Below are 22,696 nucleotides of genomic sequence, written 5' to 3'. Positions count from 1 at the left end.
CTTAAAAAAAAAAAAAAAAAGGAGTAAAAGTTGAAAACCAACCCACGCAGATAACCCTTCAAAGGGACTCCGCACGCAAGGCGGCCCTGCTGCTTCTGAGAGGTACGATCGGCAGACACCTGCTCCCCGCCTGGGGTGGGGAAGAAGGGGCAGGAGACTGGCTCACCAGCATTGCTGGCCAGGGCGGCGGGGCTGCGTCGTGGGTGTCCGTCCGGCCCTGGGCTTCGGTCCACAAGCTCGTCCAGACTGTCGTCATCCATCCCTGGACATTGGCGTTCGGCTCTGAAATGAATCAGAGTCGGAAAGTTCCCAACTGTCCCAGGGTGCAACGCCCCCTCCTGAAAGCCCGACAGTCACTCGGCACACAGCGTGACCCGTGACACGTTCGTCCGCAGGACAGGGAGGCCGAGCCACGAGAGAAAGCAACTTGAACTGCAAAGCTGTGCACTGGTAGGAGAGAAGACACTGATTCTCATCTACAGAGCAACAAAGTCAGATCTTAATTTACGACGAGCTAATTAAGCTTCAGTCTGGCACCTACAGCACCTCACCAGTCCCAAGGAATCCTGACGCCAGGCACGAACGCGATGGCTTATCATAAGCTGAGGCAGAGCAGGGATCTCAACCTAGCGGGGTAGGTGTCAGAAGGGTGTAGAGGGCTAACAGGACCCTCTCCCTGCACTCTCCTCCCCTGTCACTCTTGGCCAGCATTGGCCAGCCTGACCTCCGCACACCAGATCACCACCAGGGGCTGCATGTCAGCTGAGCTGCTCTGACCGCACCCCCCCACGGGACACAGAGGTCAGGCTCACCTCTCAGACACCATGGCCACTTTGCTCTTGGGCTCCTGATGTCCGGGGCGGGGGTGGGGGGACACCTGTCCTGCCTCCTGTGTCCTGTGACTGCAAGGACAACACAGAAGACCGAGATAGATGACCTCACACGTGTAGCAAAACACATCTACCTCCACTGCCAGACCTCCAACTTTTGACCCCAAATAAGGGCTCCTTTCTCAACAATGCTACTCACTTCATTTCCCAGGTGACTCTCAGAGGAAACACTTCCCACAAGGAGTCCCTCAGTTACTTACAAAGCCAGGACGAAGAAAACCCTCCCTGGGGTATGGTGTGCTTCAGGCCAAGTCCACTCTCCATGGTCAGAGAAAAGCGGTCACACAAAAGACCAGAAGGCAGAGGGGCAAAGCAAGAACTGGGAAGGAGGCCCGACCAGATAAGGCTTCTTCGTGGATCCCACACGCAGGCTTCCTCCCCCATGGGCCACGTGCCAGCACCAAGAGCTTCACGTGGCAATCAGAGAGGGGCTTATCACCACCACCTCTGGACAGATGCTCCCGGGGAATAATCCCCTGGTGGGGCTAAGGCCAGATTCAGACTCTGGAGAGCCTAACTTCCCTTCAAAGCCCCCAATTCTAAATTAGTGAGGGCATGTTAATTTGATGAAATTACGAACTGCCTCCTGCTATTCCTACCTGGAAACGGTCCACTCAGAGCTGGTTCTATACAATTATTCACCCCCTAAAGCCACCACCTTTCCTCTACTTAGTGTTCTAAGGTTGAGAACACGAGCCACGGCCCCACTCAACTAAGGGTCTGCACCCTCACTGTTTGGTGACTCAGCAACGCGCAGGGACCCAGCTGTCCCGCAACTCCCGGCCATGACTCCTGCTGGAGGCATACAGACCTCAAGATACGACAGGGCCACAGCCCTTCTAGGAGGATGACACCTCTCCTGTGGGGTCAGGGAAGAGGGCCTGGAACATTCTGGCCTGTGTCATCACCATTCCCACAACTGGACTCCACAAGGTCATCCCGGGACACCTACTCCAATGCCTACCCTGCTCCTAAAGAGTGCAGCAAACTTCCTGTCCTGCAGGGAGGGAAATACCTTTTTGCAAGTTGGCCCCCAAAAAACATGGGTTTGAACTGCACAGGTCCACTTGCACGTGCAAAGGTTTTGGGTAAATACAGTACTATAAACGTGTTTTCCTTCCTTATGACTTTCTTGGTAGTATTTTTCCCTTCAGCTCACTGTATTAAAAGAAACACGTGTTCAACAACTGCTTATGTCATGGGTAAGGCTTCCATTCAACAGGACGCCGTCAGCAACAGTGTTCAGAGGGACTCGAAAGTTACGCATGGGTTATCCACTGCACTGGGACTGCCGCCCCAACCCTGTGCTGTTCACGTGTTCGCTGTACCAACACACAGAACCAGGGAACGCTTCCCACACCAGAAAACGTAACCCCTGAGGCCACCTAAGAGATGACAGAGCACAGCCGAGGGCAGGTTCTGGGGTGCAAATTCTTTCCCTGATGATGTGTTACACAAGCACAAGGTCAAAAGTCTGAACAAACAGCCCCTGGCTTCTCCCCTGGTGCACCAAGACCCAGGTCCACCGGTAACGGGCAGTGGCAGGGCCTGCCTCAGAGGGCTGTCGGAAGAGGTCAGCAAGGCCACGACTGGGTTTGGGATACAGGGGCTTGCCAGAAATACCCACTCAGGAATGGGGTTGAACTCCACCGTCCCTGCACCTACGGGGTTAAGGCCCATGGGTCCTGTGCTCCTCCACCACAGCTGTGAGGGCAGCAGGAGAGTGTCAGCTACTGAGGCCGTCTGTTCTAACATCATCACGTGACAGTTAACTGCTGGGAAAAACCCAGGCAGCTGCTGAAAGTACTTCCCAGAGTAAGCACCTGTGCAAATACCGAGGAGGCGGCCACCAGAGACCCTAGCAGCCCTTTCCCTGTCGGGAACACGGTGGTCAGAGCTGTGTGTCCATGGGGGCCCCACCAGCAGCCCCGGCTCAGAGGCGCCTGTCCATGCTCACCATCCCTACCCCAGCCGGCCGGCATGCTCCAGGCCACAGGCAATGCTGGCGGTACTCTGGGGCTCTCCTCTCTGCTCTAGATTTAGGGAGCTGAGAGGAAACACTTTTTCTCTTTTCAAATGCAAGGACCCCAAGCACCTACGATTCCGACCATTACGAAGGAACCCAAAGAACTTCTGGTGGTAACCGGCCCCCGTGCCAGGCCCTGAGCAAGCATGCCAGGTCCAACAACTCACACCCCGCCAGGGCTGTCGTTCTTGACTCCACGTCTGCCACGAAGGACAGGAGACCTGAAAACTGAAACTGCAATGGAAGTGAAAAAGCAGGGCCAAGGAGGTGTGTGCAGGGCTGACCCGGACACCAAGCGTCCATTCGGGGGGAGGGGGGGCCTGCAGAGAAGCCCAAAGCTGAGCTCGCCCTGGTGGAGCCCTGCCACTGGCCTGGTGCAGAAACCGCACCAGAAGGGGCCAGCCGCTGTTACTCTGACTCGATACTCTCCCGTGAACAAACCCTCCGGAGGTCCTGGGAGGCCTCGCTTGAGCCTCAGGGTCCAGCCACACGAGCCCTGGCTAGAAAGAGGCTCCCAGGCCGACTACCACTTGCTCGGAGAAACGACGACAGCACGTAACCTCCGCGACCGACAAGGCGTAACCCGGCGCTGCTAAAAAACAGCGCGGAGCAGGGGCCGGAGGCTGTGCGCTCGGCAGCTGCGCGCCCGGGGCAAGTCGCGCACCCCTCACGCGCGGAGCAGGAAGGACAATACCTACTCCCGCGGCTCGCTGGGAGGACGACGCGAGCTAACAGGAAACCATCCCGCCGGCCGCTCGGGCTGCCCAGACGCAGACGAAGCCGCCGGCTGCAGGGGCCACCAGGAGCTGGAAACGAGTCGGCACAGGGTCACGCCTCGCTCACACCGGGCACGGCTGGGGGGGTTCCCACGGGACGAGGCGGGTGCGCCCCCCGCGACTGTGGACAGAAGGCGGCGACCCCAGAAACCCGCGTGCGGGCCGAAGGGGCTCCCGGCCTGGGCGCCGGCCCTCCCCGCCCGCCCTCCCGGGGCCAGCGCAGCGCAGGCCTCGCCCTGCGAGGCAGGCCGCAGACAAAGCGCGCGGCGCTCGGGGACGGCCCTCGCGCCCGGGCGCGGCCGGGACCCCCAGGCCGCCGCGGGCCCCGCCCGTACCCGAGACCCTTGCGTCCCTCCGCCGCTCCCGGGCGCTCGCCGCGCCGCCCGAGCGCCGGCCTCGACTAGGCCGCCGCCACCGCCGCCACAGCCGCCGCCGTCTCCGCGCGCTCCCCGACCCGGAAGTGCACGGAGCCGGCTTCCGGGCCTCCCGCCTCGCCCCGCCCATTGGAGGGGACCATTGGAACAAGGGGGGGAAGAAGAGCCTGGAGGGGCGGAAGCCGCCACTCGCCGCGGCCGAAGGCCTCGAGGCTTCGCAGACACTGCTTAATGCTGGCTCGCCGCCCAGGAAGACCAGTGTCTGGAGGAGCTTGTAGGGTCTAGGCCTCCGCCGGTAGGCTGTTCCGTGTCAGCCCTCCCCCTCCGGGACTTGGTACAGTCCTAGCCCCCGCCCTCCGCCCAGGGCGAATGGCTGCGGCCGTCCGGCACACCTGAGACCCCGCCCCCAGGCTTGGCCCCGCCCCACGCCCGTGAACACGCTCCCACCCTGCTGCCCCGCCCCCACGCGGCGGCCCGGCCCTCCAGGCGTTGGTCACGCCCGCAGCCCGCGTTGCTCTGGCCACCGCTGCCCCGTGGCGCTCCGGCGACTAGCAGCTTCGCGCCCTGCAGTCGCTCCTGGACCAAACACTGACGGAGTCCTGTGTGGGCGGGCTCCTCCAGGTGCCGGGCACAGCGGGAGGAGACCCCAGCCCCGCGCCCCGTCTGCTTCAGACGCCGGAAACCACCAGCGCTGTCGGTCAGCGCACCGCGTGGTGTGTGGCTAGCTGACCCGTGCTGGGATGAAAGATAAAGCAGGGTCGGGTCCGGGGCTCAGGAGCCTGGGAGGACTGGCCAGTGTTAGGCGGTGAGGATGGATCTGGCAGTGACGGGGGTGGCGAGAGCCCTGAGAAGCCGCTGCCGGACGTCGGAAAGGAGGCCAAGCCGGGATGGCCCGGCCCAGTGCGGGAAGTGGCCCGAGGCGCTAGGGGCTCTGGTGGATCTGGAGCTGGATGACACGTGCTGGCTTGCCGTCTCCCGGGGGCGGGGCAGCAAGGTGGGGGAAAGACTAGAGCAGTGAGGGCAGACACAGGGGCACCCCAGATCGGGAACCACCATGGCCTGGGCTGGGCTGCGTGCAAGAAACTCCTGGTAGATTCTGAAGAAAGGGGATTTGCGAAGTAAACAGGAAGGCAACCTGGAAGTCAGGCAAGGAAGGACATGTGGGCACCTTCTGTACATACCCACTGTCCAACTGTCACCTCCAGGCCACACTGACTAGCCACCCACCTGCCACCTCTCACATGCTAGATCCAAGCAAGGACACAACATGTGTACCCTGCCCCATGCCCCTCATAGACCTGCACTCTATACTCCCTGCTGGGTTTGGGGTGGTGCTTTGTGCACCCTGTTCTCCCGCCCACCCCAGCCCAGGCAGGAACAGACACGAGATGCACACTGCTCTCCAGTACAGGAGGGCGCAACAGGACTGGAAGCTACCTTGGTTCTATCCAGCCCCCACCAGCTCTTTCCCCTGCCATCAGGCCTGCACGCAAACAGGGCCAGAGTGGGGGGAGCCAGGTGCGGCTGTGTTCCCTGACTTGGGAAGGCAGGCTTGTTAGCGTCCCAGGCCTCCCTTAACCAGTGACCACAGACTGGGTAGCTTAAAACAACAGACGATTTTCTCACAGTCCCAGAAGTTACAGATCTGAAATCCAAGGGAGCTCTGCTCCGGGGACATCTGTAGGAAACCCTTTCCTGCCCCTTCCAGTTTGTGGTGCTCCAGGTTTCCTTGGCTTGTGGCCACATCACCCCAAAGTTTGCCTCTGTCTTTACATGGCCCTCCTCTCATCTGTCTCTTATAAGTACACTTGTCGTTGGACTTAGGGCCCACCCAGTGAAACCAGAATGATTTTATCTCAAGACCCTTAATTATGGCTGCAGAGACCCTTTCCCCAAGTAACCTAATGTTCCCAGGGTCTAGACATTTGGATATAGACATCTTTTTGAGGGGACACTATTCAACCCACTACAGAGGGTGATAAGGGATGCATTTGGAACCTGCAGGACTGGGGGACACAGCTGGAGGTCATACTAGTAACACTAAGACAGGAACTCAGAGTCACCCTGACTTCTGGCTTCTGTCCCCCAACTCCAGACTTCTTTCCTCCAAACCTCTACCCTGTCCTGAAGGTGTGGGCCTTCTCAGGGGTCCTGCATATTCCTAGTGTTCCTTCCAGACCAAGGTATCTGGGCTTCGCTGACCCCTGCCCTGATGAGCACCAGTAGAACTGAGCCCGCTCCTGGCTCCTCTGTGCTCTTTCCCCACCCATAGGCAGCCACACTCACAACATCCTGGCCTTGGGTTTCTATCCCCAAGCTTCAGGCTCCGATGTCCCAGCCCTCTGCACTTAGCCACTCAGGCAATGGTTTTAAGGAAGAAATGAAATGAGTGTGGTGATGGGAAGGGTGCAGCAGGATCTGTGCTGGGGCTGTGGCACCTGGGGGGCTCCACGCCCCACACAGGTAGGATGCCGGGAGGTCACTGGAGGAAGGGAGAACCAGGAACAGGTGGTGTATGGCCACAGGTGAACCACGAGGGACAGGGGTGGCTGAGGCTGAACCCCTGGGCCGTGAAGAGCCGAGGACTCCTTTGAAGCTGGCTGGAACCAGGTGAGTGGGGTCCTCTAGGGAGGGCCAGTGTTGAGGCAGATGCGGGAGACTGAGTTAGGTAAGGGAAAGTGGGGAGCCCTGGCTCACTTTGGAAGAGCGCAGAGGGCTTGTGAGGACTCCTGTGTCAGGAACAAAAGGAGAGCAAGGGTCTTTACCCCATTGGGGGTCCGCATGACCCCTGGTTCTGCCTCCGGGGTCCCCTTGGCTGTGGAGGCGGGGAGGAGAATGTGAGGGGAAGGGGGTCAGGGCCAAATCTCCCTTGGCTGCTACCTTAAGGCATCACCAAGGAGTCAATAACTCCAGGTCTGAAACAGTCTGTTCTCACGCTTTATACTTTTTCAAAGCCCAGACAGGACGGGGCAAAGCACCGACGGCCCTGCGCCCCGCGCCGTGTCCCCTCCGCACTCAGATTCCGAGCCTTCCAAGGTGACGGATTCCACCGGGGTACCGTGGAGCCCCGGCCCGCCAGCCACAGCGCTCCGCGGGCAGCGCGGGCCCCATGTGCGTCCGGAGGGCGCGGCCGGGCTACGTGCACCCCAACCCCGCGCGTTCCCGGGAGCTGCGGGCCCACCGCGAGGGTGGGAAGAGCGCCTCGGGCGGTACCACCCGCCCCGCCGGCGGGGGAGCCGCCCCGCGCGACAGCAGCGCGGCGCCCGCAGGCCCCGCCCGGCAGGTGGCGGCCCCGCCCCGAGGCCGACGTGCGGAAAGGAACGCGCCGGCCGCGCCCGCGAGGGGCCGCGCGGCGGTGGGCGTGGCGGCCCGCCCCCACCTCGCGCCGACTGGCCGGGACGCAGCAGGGCGGGCCCGGCCCGGCTGGCCATTGGCCGCGAGACTCGCGTATTTGCATACGGGCTGGGGGCGGGACGCGGGCCAGGCGCTGGGTGCAGGGAGGTCGGGGGGCGGTCGGGGGCCGGTCGGGGGCGCTGGGGCCCGCGGCCGCCGCCGAATTTGGGCTGAGAGCCGGCGACGGCCCCGCGCCGCGGTTGCAGGTGACGCGCGAGGGGTCCCAGACCGGCGGGCGGGGGCTCGGGCAGGGCTGGTGCGGTGGGGCTCGGACGCACAAGTTGGAGAGCAAGGAGGGGTCAGGGGTGGGACGGCCCTTCTGTGCACCCGGTGGTCTCTCCAGGCGCAGGGCAGCCACTGCCCACCGCACACTGCGCTGCTCCGGACCCACTGTGCGTGTGACAGCGGCTGATCTGTCCCTGGGCAGCGCGACCGCCCCGGCCCTTCTGTGACCCTGGTGTGTCGGGCAGGGGACGGCCAGACCAGGTGGGAGGACGAACACCAAGGCGGGGAGCGGGCGCCCCTTTGTCGGCGCTCAGCAGCGGGGTGGGGAGGAAGGGGAAACACCGTGGGGCTTCACAGCCCTCCACACGAGGGGGCTCAGATTGGGCCAGATGCGCCTTTGGAGGGAACTTTCCTTGTGTGTCTCAGGTGCCAGGACCTGCAGAGTTGCTCGATGGTCTTCTGAATGTCGCCAAGCTGAAACAGGTGTTCTGGTCAGACCCTTGGCCCTCAGGTCCAGGACCGGACCCCCTACTACCTGCCTCTTGAGGGCCACCACTGGGAACTCAAGGAAGATGGTGACAGATTTGGCTTTTCTGCATATTTCTCCCACTCAGCAAGAATGCCAAGGACCCACTTGTGCCCAGCGGTGTGCCCTCCTGGAGGTGGGGGCACCCGGCCGAGCTCCCAGCCTGTCTGCCGCTGGGTCTGCTTTCTCTGCTGGGGTTCTTTTTTTTTTTTAAATTTTATTTTATTTTATTTATTTGACAGAGAGATCACAAGTAGAGAGGCAGGCAGAGAGAGAGGGAAGCAGGCTCCCTGCTGAGCAGAGAGCCCGATGTGGGGCTCCATCCCAGGACCCTGAGATCATGACCTGAGCCGAAGGCAGAGGCTTAACCCACTGAGCCACCCAGGCGCCCCTCTGCTGGGGTTCTCAACCCACTGTGAAGATCTGCTGGTCGAGAGCATGTCCTGAGCAGCCTCCAGGCATGCAAGGGCCAGGATGCCTGCCGCAGGCCCTGTCTCCTCCCCAGATTGGCGGGCGTTGATGGCTGGCACTGGGTCTGCAGTTGTCAGAGCAGCGTGAGGGACAGGCAGCCTGAGTTGAGGCCTTACATGGACTTGGACTCACCTTTGGAGGGACACTGTCGTAAAGGTCACTGTGGTGCCCTGAGGGTCACACCCAGCAGGTTTGTCAGGACAGGTTCTGCAGGCGACAGGGGGGTTGTGGGTGGCCCTTGGGGTTGAGAACCAATGGTGCCAGTTGCCTGCCACAAGGCAGTGACTTGCTGTGGGTGACCCCAGGGAGCCCCAGTGTTCCAGCCAGCCCACAAGAGTACTTTTGTACTAGAGGTGAGCAGGAGGGGCTCCAGTGCCATCCCCCAGCACAGTCTGGCCCTACAGAGACATTGATGATGACTGGGTCCTGTCTCACCTTGGCCAGGGAACTGGGCTGACCTGGCTTGGTCCTGCCCTGCCATGGCCTGGATGTGTGTGTCTGGTGGGAGTGGGGAGTTGGGTCTCCTTGGCTCAGCATAGCTCACACCATTGTTTTCAAACTGCATCTTACAGCTCCAAAGTAAACTTCTCAACAGCCCCAGCGTTGGCTTACTGATTTGAAGCACTTCTGGCCACTTTTGGGGGATATGGGATTTTGTCCACCTGGAACAGTCACAGAGGTGGAAGGTTCTGCCCCCTTCCCCACCCCAGAGCACACTGGCTACCTGAGGACCCTTCCCAGGTGAAGAGGGCTCATCAGCTTCTCAGCCAGCAGCAGACCGGGGACAGGCCCCTGGCGATGTCTTCAGAAGGAACAGGTGTTCCTTGGAAACAGACACAGGTGACCAGGGGTGTGCAAGCTCTGCCAGTACCAGGACTGCTTCCCTTTGGGGTGTGGGAGAGCACATGACACTGGGAGGGAGTGGACTCATTCCCAGTCTGCACCTGGCTTTGCCCTGTGCTGGCCAGTGTGCTCAGCTTGGGAGAGGACCCTGTGCTGGTGCTCAGGGCAGGTGCTCAGAGGAACATCTAGCCCTCCTGAGTACAGGTGAGGGCTGTGGGTGGGGAGAGCAGGCTTCTTTGACCTGGTGGTGACTGCCCGCTGCCCACAGCTCCAGCCCTCCCACCCAGGACACAACATGATCGGCATTTGCATTCCAGACTATAGCCGTGTGACTGTGCACTCAGCCCTGTCTCCAGTGGGTGGCTGTGCGATAGACCGTGGGCTCAGGTGGGAGTGTAGGTAGGAGCTATGTAGGGCTGGGGGCTTTAGAGTGAGGAGCCTGGGCCAGAAGTCCCCTGCTGCTGCTGTCCAGTCATCAGTCCCTGCCCTGTTCCACCTTGGGCAGGAAGTATCCAGTCCACTTTAATCCCCTCCCCCACAGCTGCTCTTGGTGACTTCCACGCTCCTGTACTCAGGACTTTTTGTCTCCTATGGTCAGCCCCAGAAGAAGAGGAGAACACCAGGCTGAGCTCGGGGGCCACTCCAGAAGGCTGAGTCCATCCAAAAGTTGCTGACCCCCAGCTTCAACACAGAGACTCCCATCATCTAGGATGTCTCCATCTCCTGTTCCCCAGTATGTGTGGCTGCACCAAGCCCCTGTGTTCTGACCATCACAGAGGGCTCCAGTGCCAGCCACAGTGCTCACAGGTGGGGCCTGCAGCCCATCCCAGGCCCAGCACTGTGATCACTGCCCTAATTTGGAGCCTGCACACTGACCTGGGAAGCAGAGGGGGCCTGTTGGAAGGCTGGGCAGCCACACACTTATGGGGCCAACAGAGCTCCTCTGGGCAGAGCTCCTGGGTTCTGGCAGGAGTCTGGGGACCTGCCCCCACAGGCTCTCCATAAACTTCAATAAACCTGATAGGCAGGTCTGGCACGTCCCTGAGTCCTCTTGTCCAGGAACCATCTCCATGCGGTGGCAGCTCCTGCTACTGGTGAGGAGTAGGTCAGAGGAGGGGAGCCAGTCAGGAGAGGGCCCACACAGACACCCAGACCAGGCCTGAAGCTGCTCTAAGGCCCTATACTGTGCAACTCTCAGTCCAGGCTTGGGCTGCGAAGGAGAGCCCCTGGGTGGGGATGGGCACAGCAGCTAGAAATGTGAGGCCCTACAAGCCCCAGTTTGGGGCCCAACTGACCACTGGTCCCTGGGAGACCCCTTTCTCAAGAGCCCTGGTCGTGGCCAGCCCCAAGTAGCTTGGGGAACTCCCCAGTGACCCTGGCTGGTCTCAAGCTTTAGGGCCCACAGACCCTGTCCGGTACAGCTTCAGGACGCACTGAAGCCATTCTGGGCAGTTTATTGAGGTTTTAGGGTTGGGGTAGGGAAGGTGGCATGCCCATGTGTGTACGCAGGCTCAAAGAAGGCTACCTCCCACACACAAGCACACACCCACAGCTGAGCAGTGTCCACACGTCTCCCATCCCCCACAAGGAGCCGTGATCTTCGGGGTGTAGCACATTCTGAGCTGGTCATGCCTCCTGCCTGTCCAGGCGTCTTGGCAGACTCCCTCCACCCCCACACGGCGGAAAGCCCGGGGCCCTGAGGTGCTCTGTCTCAGGCCCAGGGCACCAGGGCTTCCCACTGCATGGGGGAACGACTCCTCTGCAACTACCAGCTCTCCTGTCATCCAGGTCAGGCTGGCCTTGGCTGCCCTTGCTCGTTGTGTCACGGGAGCCCGGGGCCAGGCTGGCAGTGGACGTCCATTTTGGGGCCAGAGCTGCTACCTCCAGGAGTTCTGCCTCATTGGGGCAACTGTGGGGAGGGGACAGGCTGAGGGCACTGAGGAGGACAGGAAGGCCCTGTCCCACCCGAAGTGGGGAAGACAGACGTACTCTCTGGGCTCAGGCTGGACACTAGAGCAGGATTCTGAGGGGTTCTCGTGAGGGGCTCTTCTCTGGCCGGAGGCAGAAGATCCTGTGGGGAGAGTAGGTCAGCTTGGAGCTGGGCCAGGCCTCCCACGCCCCTGGGCTCCCTCTGGAACCACTCTGACCTGTGTGCTGAGGGGGCCTCTGTCTGGCCGCGGGGCTGGTGGCAGTGCAGCCCCCGTCTGCTGGATGAACTCCTGCAGGTTGCACTGGCGCAGCTCTCGGTTCAGCTCCTCAAGTTCCTGGGCTTGGGCCTGGGGCACATGGGGCCCTCAGGGGACGCAGCCACAGGGCTCCATGGCCTCGCGCTCTCCTTGGCCTGACCCAGAGGCCAGTCCCCAAATCCGCTCGCACTGGGGCCACTGGCAGGGGCTCGGGGGCCTGCGGGCTCACCTGTAGGGCGTGCTCGGCTGCCTGCAGGGCCCTGCTCACCAGGGCCAGGCTGCCCTGCACTTCTGCGCTCTGCCGCTCCTGGGCAGCCAGGTCCTGGCGCAGGCGTTCTGCTGCAGATGCTGTGGGTGAGGGGGGCCCGGGGGCCTCTGAGGCCAGATGGAGCTCCGCCTCCAGGGCACGGGCCTGGGCATCCAGGGCCTGTAGCCGGGCAGCGTGCTCCGCGGTGGCTGCGCTCAGGGCCTGCAGGCGTGCCTGCCCCTCTCGCTCCCGAGCCTGCTCCCGCCGCAGCTCCTGCTCCCAGAAGGCCTCCTGACCCAGCTCCGCTGCGTTCCTCCGCACCCTGAGCTCCAGGCCCTGCAGGTCTACACTGGAGCCTGGGACTGGTGCTACCGGGGCCACAGGGTCAGGTGGTGCAGGGCTGGGGGTCAGTCCGGGGCACCCGAGGCTGAAGGTCCATGCTTTGCGCTGCTCATGGCCCAGGGCTGGCCGTGGCTTCGAAGGGAGGCTGGCACGGACCGGGCAGCGCTCAGGAGGTGGGCAGCTGTCTGAGGAGGGCCTCCCAGCAAGGCTGGGCCCTGTCCGCCTCAGGACAAACTGGACATCACTGGCAAACTGCCCACAGGTGGCCTGGGCACCCACTGGACACTCTTGGGGCAGCAGCTGCCGTTCCTTTTCCCTGAGACGCTGCACGAGCACAAAGCGGCCCGTCTGGCCTGGGGTAGGAGGACACAGGTCAGCCTATGTGCCCCCACCACCCCACCCTCCATCCACTTGGCTTGAGAAATTAGGAGAGGGCAAGAGGGATCAGCAGCCAGCCCCAGCCTTGGTGGGGAAGGGGACGGAGGATCTGGCCCCACCTCAGGTGCACCTGTTGGGCTATCTGTGCCCGAAAGGACTCACCTATTGCTTGGGCTAGTGCGAAGACTACTTCCTGACAGGTGGTTTGCTCTGAGACCCCACAGACCACGCGCTGTATGCCGTCCACCCACACCTTCAGCTCCATCGCTGCTAGCCCAGACAGCATCCCTGTCCTGCAGGGAGGACAAAGGCCAGAGAGTCAGGCCCTGCCTGGCCCTACCACCGCCCGGCTTCTCCTCTCCTCACCCCCCAGAAGTTGTTCAGGGCTACTGTGCGCCCCCCACCTTATGTCAGTCCTGCCCTCCTATAGCCTAGCCCCACACGCAGGTCATACACTGCGGGGGTGGAGGCACGACCAGCCCCCCCAAGGGGTAACCAGTGTGCCCTCCGGGAGCACTCTGAAGCTTCCCCACTGCCCAGCCTCCTCTTGCCCCGCCCCACTCCCCGGAACCAGGCGAATCATTAACCAGATCCAGCACTTCCTGCCTCCCCAGGCACCTGGCTCGAAGGGCACTGCCCCTCCCACGGGACGCCGAGCTCGGTCACCCAAGGGCGCCCTCACGAAAACACGGCTTCCCGCTGCCATGGGAACGCCCCTTCCCCGCCACTCCGACCTCGGCCCTCCGGAGACACGGAACCGCGCCGGGGCGGCCCTCGCCGGGGCGGACAGCGCCCTGGCCGCTCCCTCCGCCGCTGCGCTCGCCCCCCACCCCCGGCCGCAGTCGCCGCCGCGGGGCCGCTGCAGGTGCGGCGCGGCCCCCACGGCGGCCCAGCCCGCGTCCCTCCGTCGGAGTTGCCGCCCGAGGCCGCGCCCCGCACGCAGGAGGACCCCGGCCCCTGCGCGGCTCACCTGGGCGCTCGCTGGCCTCCGGGACCCAGACTCGAACTGGCTGCTTCCCCGAGTCCGGCGCCGCCGCAACCTGCCGCCTCCAGCGCCGCGGGCGAGCCCCGGCTCGCCACTCCATTGGCCCGCAGCCCGAGGGCCCCGCCCCCCGCTCTCCTATTGGCTTCCAGGGTCGCACCGCCCGCCCTGAGCCAACGCCCATTGGCCACCCCGCCAGCGCCCCGCCCCTCCCATTGGCTCCCCGCCCGCCCCGCCCCCGGCGGCGCCCAGGTGTGGGCGGAGCTCGGCGGCGCGGAGGGGCGGGCCGGGCCTCGTCCACGCACGCCTGAAGACCGCGAGCGCCGCGGAAGCGCTCCCGGCCGGCTGGCGGCGCGCGGCACAGGTGTCTGGCTCCGCTTCCGGGCCCGCTTCCTCGGAAGCCTCCCGGTCCCATGCGTCTCCTGCCGAGGGAGGGGGCACCGGCCTGGGACCCCGCGGTCTCTGCCCGTAGAGGGGCGGGCGCGGCCCGCAAGGCCCGCAAGGCCGCCCCCGCCCCCAGACCCGGCTCCGTCCCGAGGGCGGGGGCGCTGCGGGAGCGGGGTGGCAGGCGCGGGCCCTCCCTGGCTCCCGCCAGCCCGGCGGTCCTGATGGGGGAGAAGGCTGCTCTGAAGCTGCTGGGGACAGAGCAAGACAAAGACCCTGAGCTCTTTGCCCGCACCCCTCCCTGCCCCCAGTGGGGCCCGGCGCCCCCGCGACTTGTGGACACGTGGGCACCCTGAGCCTGAGAACCTCAGCCAGCCCAGCAGCCAGGGTCCCTCACAGCCTCCGTGCTGTCTGTGGATCGGGCGTTGGGAGCCTGCTCTGCCTCCTCACAATGGGCCATGGGGGGTCCTCCCCAGCTCAGGAAGTCCCAGGGAAAAGCAGAGTTGAGGAGCTTAAGGAATGAGGTGAAGGCTGGAGGACATTGGCCTGTGTGTCGGATCTGGTGCCTCACTTGTGTTCTGGGGCAGAGGGAACTGTTGTCATAGTTCTGAGGCTGTCCCCAGGGCTCCCCAAGGTGGGAGATGGACTGGAGAAGGACAGGCTTCTGACTTGGGGTTTAGGTAGGTGGGCGTCAGCCTCTGAGTGGGAAGATGCTGTGGGAAGCACTTGGGGGGCTCACTGATGGATAGAGTCCGGTAAGCCTCCATACACCGGGCAGCTGTGCCCCCAGTACCTGCCTGCTGCCACAGTGATGGTGAGGAGGGACTGTGGCAGCCTCCCCAAGGTTGGCTGGGGTGGCAGACTGAGTGTGTGACTGTCTGTGAGTCTTTGAGCATGGCAGGGCCTGCTCGTTGCTCCATGGTCCCCTGAGCCCGCGAAGGCCACCTGGGCAACAACCCAGCCTTTTAGTTTCTCCTTCAGGCTGGGTTGGGAGGTGGGCCCAAAGCTCACTAAGGGCCCTGGTCTGGGGTTTCCCTGGAAGCTCCTGGTAACAAACAGCCCCTCCCCTTCTGGGTGCTGGTATCCATGGCAACACTCTAGAGCCTTTCTTTCCCTAGGCCCGCTTGGATTTCAGGCCTCAGGTGAGTGTTTGGGGTCAGGCCCTGGGCCTGGGGGCATCACAGGCAAAGGACCAGTCCCTCTGGGGACTCTTGCTCTAGGTTGAGGGACAGGACTTCAGGTCCTAGAAGGCAGGGGTGATGGGGGATGACAACAGGAAATGTCCATTCAGGTGACATGTTGCCTGGGGGTGACCTGCTGCCTTGTCTCGGTCAGAAATATACAGATGTGGGCACACGTGTGACCAGCAGTCTAGTGTCCTGTGGGGTACGTGCACACACGCACACACACGCAGACCTGTTTGGAGTGGTGCTGTCTAGGGCTGTCAGACGTACGCACACACTCATGGCCTTGTAAGGAGAGCCCCGCAGGGGTAGCCACACATACGGCACAAGGATGACAGCCATACCATCCCTCGCAGCTCCCCCAGCAACACCGAGAATGGCGCCCGAGTCTTGCCGAGGGGATGAAGAAGCCGAGAAAAAGGCTCCCTTATCCCAGGTGGACCAAGAGCTGGTCAGCGCCTACCTGGAGCCTCCTGTGGGTGCACCTCCGGAGCCGGGGGGTCCCACATGTGCACAGGACGCCAAGCCCAGCTCTACACAGGGGGTCTTCTCCGTCAACCTACAGTAAGGAAGGGAGGGATGGGTGGCCAGACACTTGGGCCTGGCCAGCTAGGGGGCAGGGCCTGATCACTGCCATTGCAGGTTGGCCCCTGAGTCTCTGGACACTCGCACCTTGCGGCTACTGTGGGGCCAACGGGAGCTGGAGATCCAGGCTCTGCGGTGGGCCGTCCAGAACCGCCAGGATGCCCGGCACTGCCACGTCCTGCGTGAGGTGGCTGGGCTTCCACCTGAGAGGTGACCAGCAAAGTGCTAGTCCCCCAGCCCAACCCCGCCTCTGTCCTGGCCCAAACTGGTTTTCGTCTGACCCCCATCCCCAACCACCCGTCCTGACTGACACTGCAACTTCTTACTCTGGGCCTAAGCCTCATTTGAAGCCTGACCCTCTACCCTGACTCCGAACACACTGAGAGTTGCCGCATCTAGACCTCACCCGCAGCCCAGACCTCTCAGAGCCAGACTGGGTCTGGCTCACCGGAACCCTGTGCCTTTGGGCCCCCAGTGTCAAGGAAGAGGGGCCCCCCTCCCTTCCTTGGCTGCTGACCTAGAGGCGGGGGCTGCTACGATTGCCCCTTCCCCCAGGAGTGCACGTAATCAGGAAAAGTTCCTGCAAAATCAGGTCCAAAAGCTGACTGTGGACTTGAAAAAGCAGAAGGAACAGGCCCAGCTGGTGAGGGGCAGGAGGGACCAGGGAGTCGGGGAGGGGACCCAAGCTGGGGTGAGGGGCAGGGCCCAGGTAGGGGTTGGCCTTGGGGGGTCAGCAGCTGGAGAAGACCCTGCGCACCTATGCACCCTCTGGGAGCAGGAGAAGTCCCAGCTGGAGGAGCGTCTGCTGCAGGCCGCGACCACCATGCAGCAGCTAGAGGCTGAGCTGCAGGCCTTCCAGAAGTCCTGCCTCCTGCAGCTGGCCCGCTCCTCCTGGGTGGGGCGCATACTACGCTCCTCCACCGGCAGTGTGGAGGTAAGCCCCGCTCGGCCCACCCGCTCGCCTCCTGTGCTCCCCTTCCCAACCCTCCTTGGACGTTCCCTGGGTAGCCATTGTCTCTCCTCTGGGTCCTTTGGTGGGGCTGGCCTGCCTGGGAAGCCTGTCTCCCCTCAGGACCACGGGGCAGGGAGGAACCCCCTGGTTCCACACACCTGACTCACTGTGAACCTGTGCCTAGCGAGGTCAAAGGAGAGCGCCTCTCTCCCCCAGCCCCTGCCCACTGGTCTCCGCTCCCCCTGTGCAGGTGGTCACTGCAGAAACCCTGATGGACTTCAGCGACGTCTCTGAGAGTGAACAGGGCCCCTCCACTGGGGAGGTAAGACAGGTGAGCAAGGTCCCCCATGTGCTCTCATAGCCGGCAGCCCTGTGGGAGTGGAGGGCCACGTGCCTGTTGCTTCCTGACCAGGGTTTCCGGCTGGAGGACGTGGACTGGAACAGCATTGCCCAGCGGTATCCCAACCTCTTCAGCAACATGGAGTCCAGCTCAGACCCGAAGTAACTGCTCCTTGTGCACTCCTCCAGGGCTGCGGGGTGGGGGGTGGGGAGAGCCTTGGCATATGTGGACCAGAGTCCAAGTTCTACCCTTAGTGTCCGTGGACAAGTCACTTTTACCTTCCAAGGTCAGCTCTCCCATCTGTAGGACGGGGTTCACAGTGAGGGGAAAGGGCTCCTCAGCCCTCACGGTCCTTCCAGGAGCCCTTTCCCCTTCCCCCACCCCCAGGTACCAGGGTGCCCCACCCCCTGGGGGGGGGCTAGATGGGCGCGGGGCTGGAGTCTAGAAGTCAAAGGCAGCAGCAGCACGCAGATCAGCAGACTGTGGCCCACAGGCACCCACGGCCCCTGCCACCCCCAGAGGCCCCACTGTTGAGCGAGTGGGGCTCGGAGCTGCGCAGACTGGGGACAGAGCAGCGTCTCAAGAGTGTCGAGTGGAGTTCGCTGCCCTTCATGGGCACGAGCAGCTCCGGGGGCGCGGACTCCGACTCCAGCAGCGGCCAGCTGGCTGAGCGCTATCGTGTGCAGGTGACGGGACACCCCCCATGCACGCCAAGCCGAGACGAGCTAACGGAGGCCAGCTCCAGGAGCCTCAGCGGGGAAGTGCAGACACAGTCTGGAGGTGGGGCGCAGCAGCTTTCCCTAGTTACTACCCCCTGCAAGGCTGTGATCTCTGCCCAAAGCCCTAACAGCGCGTCCCCCAACAGCTTGGTATTCATGACCGCCCGGAGCAAGGTCGCTGAGGCCTCTCCAGTCTCATCCCTGGGGGTTAGGGTGGTCGTGGAGGGTACCTGATGCTGCCTGTGCACTCTGGCTGTCCAGCCCACCGCCCCGTACTTGGGAGTTACCCCTCTGCTTCCCTCAGCCTCCCGGGCCCAGCCTTCCTGCTCTGGATCTGAGCTCCAGAGCTCTGCCTTTCCCCAGTGCGCCAGTTTGGCCTCGCAGGAGATGTCCACAGTGCGTGCGGCGTACGGGGGGCCCCTTCCAACAGGTCTTTCCCTGGATCTCAGGATGGCCCAGCAGGACCAGCCAGGTAGGACAGTCCTGACCCTGACCGGGGAGCCCTGTGCAGCTCCTGAGCACCCGCATTCAGGGCGCCCCTGGAGGGTGCCCCTGAGGGGTGACCCGGCGGGGTCCTGGCAGGAGGGGGGTCTCCAACCAGGATGCACCAGAGGGGTGGCCAAGCTTCTCTGCGTAGTGCACCTACCCTCCTCACACCTCCCCCCAGCCCAGGGTGTTCCTGCCTGAAGATTGTGGCAGTCAGTGCCCGGGAGAGGTTCGTGCGTGTCCTCAACCAGTCGCTGGAGGAGACCGAGGACCTGGGTGGCCTCATGCTGCAGCAGCTGGAGCGCGGCTTTCCTGTGTGCATGTACCGCTTCCCGCCCCGCACGCTGCTGCCTCCGCGCCACCATGTCACAGTGTGTCCCCGCCCCCTGCCCCCCGCAACCCCGCGGTGGCCTCGGCTCAGGCCCGTACCGCTGCTCACCCAACCCCTGGCCATGTCCACCAGGTTTGGGGCGAGGGGCCCCGCAGCACCAAGAAGCACCTGCCCTCATCCTTGGGCCAGGAGCCTGTGCACTTCCACTCTAGCCGGGGCTGTGTGACTCTCCTCCTGAACCCCAAGGGCGAGGTCAGTGTGCATCCCAGCTGGAGGTGGGGTGGGAGTGAGCCCCGGTGGACAGGGGTGACCCCCGTGCCTCTCCCGGCCCGCCCGCAGGTCCTGAGCCAGCATCAGGCCGCCCACTGCGTGTCCCCCGCCTCGAGGATCTTCGCTGACAACACTGATTTGTCCATAGACCGCTTCCCGCTCTCAGAGGCCGGGCTGGTGGCCGACACCCGCACGCAGAGGCCCGGTCCTTGGCAGCTGCGGGCAGGCAGGGTGCAGGAGGCCCCAGCCAGACGGCAGAGGCCCAGGTGGGCTCCGCGGGTCCCTTGGTCTCCACTTCCTCCCAGGCCCCCCCCCTTGTAACACCCTAGACTCCCTGCTAAGGGCCGTACCCCACCTCAGGTCCAATCCCCTCTGGGGGCCGCTCCGCAGGCTGGTTCCTGGTCAGGACACCAACTGCCTCCCCAGGTCGCGGCCTCTCCAGGCTCCGCACCCCCCACCCGCCCCTTCCCGCAGGCGGGCTTCGGATCTCACGAGCCCCTCGCCCCACCAGGACGCGGGGCCTCTTCCCCCGGCTGAGCGCCAGCAAGACCTTCCGCCCGCGGGTGGTGCCAGCGCCGTCCGAGGCCGCCGAGACGCCGGCGCCGGAGCTCCTGCCCGCCATCCCCGGTGAGCGCGCGGTGCGCGGCGGGCGGCCCGGCGAGGAGGGGGGAGGCCGGCCGGACCCCACGCGGTCATTGTTCCCCGCAGAGACCGGGCTGCTCCTCGAGGACTGCCAGGCTAGGAAGGAGCCCAGGGTCCGGGTGAGTGCGTGCGCGCGCCCCGGCCCGCGCCCCTTGGACCCCTCCCGTTCCCGACCGTGCCCCCTCCTCCGCGCAGGCGCCCGCCCTGGCCCCGCGCCCCTCTGAGGCTCCGCGCCCCCAGGTTTGCTGCAAGGGCGTGGACCGGGACTGCCCGATGGTGGCGTTGTCGGTGCAGAGCGCGGCTGAGAGCAGATACGGCTTCCGCTTCCTCCCCTGCCCGCCGGTCACCGCCGCCAGGAGAGCGCGGCTGTAGGCGGGCTGTGCCGGGCGGGCGCCGGGGCCGAGGGGCGGCGCTGGGAGAGAGGCGGGGGAGGCGGGCCGAGCCGGCGGCAGCGTTTATTGAACCAACATCGCCTACGAAGTAAAGAGCGTTCATGTACACGTGACAGTCGAGAAGGGTTTGCTTGGGTTTGGGGTACCCTGCCCCAAGGGAAGGGAACTGGCTGCCCCAGGAACCGCGCAAATGACCCCCCCCACCCCGGGGATGGGAGGCCTGGCCGCACCCTGGCATCTGGAGAGGGCCTGCCAGAGAGCTGGTGGGCCTCGCTGGAAGGAGCCGGCAGCTGGGCCTGTGCTGGGGACCTGGGCTCTCTTAGCCTGGGCTCTTTCTTGTGCCTGCAGCTGGAGATCCCAACCCCCGACTCCCCTCCACCAAGAAGGGTCTCTCCTACCTCAAGCCCATTACCCATCCCCCAATACCCCCCCCAAGATGCTCTGTGTTCCATGAAGCCAGAGTTCACATGGGGCTCCCACAACCACATTGGGGCTCCTTGGCCCTTGGTGGAGGCCAGCTTGGCAGTGGATGAGGGTGTTACACTAGGGGTGGGATTGGGCTGGGGTGATAGGGTTCAGGTGCGGCAAGCACGGGAGGCCAGGGGGTCTCGCTGCTGGATCCGTTGCTGGCTTTGGGGCTGGACATCCTTGGGCTGGAGGGCTTGGGCCTGAGGTCACCTCCAGGGCTCTCAGAGCTGCAGTCACTGTAGCTAATCCCTGCCCTAGGCCAGGCCCTTGCCCTAGGCCAGGCCCTTGCCCCAGGCCAGGCCCTAAGCTACACAGGGCTCTGAGCCTCCGCCTCCGGGACTGCAGGCCCGTGGAGCCCCAGGAGCTGCTGCTAGAATCAGAAGGCATGGGCATCTTGGGGGGAGAGGGCATCAGGTTATAGCCCAAGGTCCTGGAAGGCTCTGGAGAACAAGGAAAGACAGCTTGTCAGACAAGGGACCCCATAGGGATCACTAGGTGTGGTGGGGGTCACCACAGGCAAGGTGGCAGTGTCCACGTGGCTCTGCCCCCTAGGCCGCCCCCCGCCCCCCTGCAAGGCAGCATCCCTCTCTCCCACTTCCTCTGCTTCCCTGGGAAGCTGTGTCTCTGCAGCCCTGTGACAGCTGATAGTTGCTGGGGATGCAGAGGCCACAAAACCTGGGTTCTGGTTTTGGGTCACTGGATCCCAGCCCCAAGGGTGTGTCCCCGGGCCAGGTTCTAAGCCTCTCTATAGAGTGAGCCCCTGGTACCTCCCTCTGCCTCTGCAATGCCGGGCAAACTGGACGGTATAGCCATGGTCGCCCTGTGCCTACTTGGACCCGGCCTGGAGCGGGAGGCTCTGGTACATTTTTTCCCTGAGTCCCCACTGTCTGTCATCACTCCTCCATCTGGCTGCCCTGCCTGTTCTCCCTCAAGGGCCCCCCCAGCCCCCATAACTGACAGTGCTTGACTAGCTGGTCTCAGGGCCCACCCTCTCTGGCCCCTCCCCCCAGGCACCTGCCAGCACATGGAAGCCGGAGGCTTTGTCTGTCGTGTCCCTGTTCCATCCTGGCCCTTTTGACTCCCCACCACAAAGGAGGGCCATTCAGCCAAAGCCCCTGCTTACAAGGCCTCTTCCCAGGCGTGCCCACTCAGTTCTAGCAGTCAATCCTGACCCTTCTTTTGGGAAGCCTCCACAGGCTTGCGGTCCTTCCTGTGTTTGTCCCATTCAGCCATGGTCTGTCTGGAGTCAGTGTTCTGAGCCCAGCACAGGCCCCGGGAGCAGGATAAGGGCAGCACCCTCCCCACTATAGTCTCCTGGCTCATCTGGTGGCCTCTCTCTGCATTGGCCTGTGCCCGGCTCCCTGCCCAGTGGGCCTGTCCTGGCCACTCATTGCCACCCTGCCCTCTTCCGGTCCAGACTCCCCGCTCACACCCCCCCGTGACCCCGTGGGCTCAGGGAGGAGGACTTGGGGCTGGAAGCTCTTGAGTGTAAGCAGTGCTCCCCTCAGGAGAGGACTGCCCTGTTACAGCCACTATCCGAGTCCCGCTGGAGAAGGGGGCCCAAGCTGATGAATGCTGGTGTGGGGCAGTGTGTGGGGTCACTCGATACCTGGGACCGGGCACAGGGTGCCGGAGGGAGTCTTGGGCCTAGACTTGTCCTTCCGTGGGCCACGGGGGGCTACGGCACCTTCCCGCTGGGGCTCCAGGGACCTACCAGGGAGGGGGCTAGAGTGGGGGAAGGGGGCTGCAGCCCTGCCATTAGAGCCCGTCCCAGATGAGTGTGCCCCTGGGCTGATCCCCCAACCTCAGGCTCCCGTGGCCCACTCCTCCCGCCCACCTGGTACCCAGGCTGTCCCCGGCCACGACCTCCCACCGCACAGGACATGTGACGGTGGGTCTCGACTGTGGTGGGGGGCTACCCACCGCGGGCGCAGCTCCCTGCAGGCCGGAAGCCCAGCCAAGGCCGGGGATTCACTGCTCTCCATAGGATCGGGCCCTGGGCTGGGGACACCGGCAGCTGGGTCCTGCAGTCTGGGTGGGCGCAGCTGCTCTGGAACCAGCCAGGCCTGGCAAGAGGGGGGGCTGGCTTGGGTCACACCTTCAAGGGGGCTGGGCGGGGATCCCCTGAAGACAGAAGGGCTGGCTTGGGTCACACCTTCAAGGGGGCTGGGCGGGGATCCCCTGAAGACAGAAGGGCTGGCTTGGGTCACACCTTCAAGGGGGCTGGGCGGGGAATCCCCTGAAGACAGAAGGGCTGGCTTGGGTCACACCTTCAAGGGGGCTG

The 22,696-nt window shown here is 63.8% G+C and overlaps 4 protein-coding genes across 9 annotated transcripts in view; 1 reads left to right on the top strand and 3 right to left on the bottom strand.

Moving 5' to 3' along the window:
* LOC111150047 (PHD and ring finger domains 1) overlaps window positions 1–4,050 on the bottom strand; it is a 28,170-nt gene extending 24,120 nt beyond the window's left edge. For 2 of the 6 annotated variants that reach the window (XM_022507370.1, XM_022507373.1), the window contains exons 1-2: window positions 813–3,226; window positions 167–282 (exon numbers count right to left, since the gene is read on the bottom strand). In XM_022507370.1, coding sequence (XP_022363078.1) covers window positions 167–282; window positions 813–826 — 130 coding nt within the window. In that variant the 5' untranslated portion in view covers window positions 827–3,226. Of the gene's footprint in view, window positions 1–166; window positions 283–812; window positions 3,227–3,610; window positions 3,628–4,027 lie in introns of those variants that run through there. The other 4 variants (XM_022507368.1, XM_022507369.1, XM_022507371.1 and 1 more) reach the window with 3 other exon arrangements.
* Window positions 4,051–10,962: 6,912 nt separating this feature from the next.
* On the bottom strand, window positions 10,963–13,704 carry LOC111149597 (Ras association domain family member 7). The gene is given in 7 exon segments (XM_022506737.1): window positions 10,963–11,433; window positions 11,514–11,559; window positions 11,562–11,595; window positions 11,672–11,800; window positions 11,940–12,652; window positions 12,840–12,970; window positions 13,648–13,704. Coding segments are annotated over 6 exon segments (1,329 nt in total). The 5' UTR covers window positions 12,964–12,970; window positions 13,648–13,704; the 3' UTR covers window positions 10,963–11,150.
* Window positions 13,705–14,285: 581 nt separating this feature from the next.
* Window positions 14,286–19,924, top strand: LOC111149596 (lamin tail domain containing 2). The gene is given in 15 exon segments (XM_022506735.1): window positions 14,286–15,355; window positions 15,358–15,429; window positions 15,584–15,791; window positions 15,870–16,022; window positions 16,368–16,746; window positions 17,015–17,086; window positions 17,177–17,265; window positions 17,598–17,884; window positions 18,169–18,295; window positions 18,491–18,680; window positions 18,773–18,892; window positions 18,980–19,197; window positions 19,317–19,537; window positions 19,619–19,671; window positions 19,793–19,924. Coding segments are annotated over 15 exon segments (2,367 nt in total). The 5' UTR covers window positions 14,286–15,309.
* Window positions 19,925–19,983: 59 nt separating this feature from the next.
* The window catches only part of LOC111149802 (leucine rich repeat containing 56), a 17,995-nt gene continuing 15,282 nt past the window's right edge, over window positions 19,984–22,696 (bottom strand). The window contains 3 exon segments of the mRNA XM_022507080.1: window positions 19,984–20,852; window positions 22,022–22,137; window positions 22,336–22,478. Coding sequence (XP_022362788.1) covers window positions 20,488–20,852; window positions 22,022–22,137; window positions 22,336–22,478 — 624 coding nt within the window. The 3' untranslated portion in view covers window positions 19,984–20,487.

This window comes from Enhydra lutris, unplaced genomic scaffold, assembly GCF_002288905.1.
Source record: "Enhydra lutris kenyoni isolate GAN:26980312 unplaced genomic scaffold, ASM228890v2 scaffoldscaffold22, whole genome shotgun sequence".
Lineage (NCBI taxonomy): Eukaryota > Metazoa > Chordata > Mammalia > Carnivora > Mustelidae > Enhydra > Enhydra lutris.
Note: the sequence above shows the minus strand (reverse complement) of the source record. Positions and strands in the feature narration are given on the sequence as shown.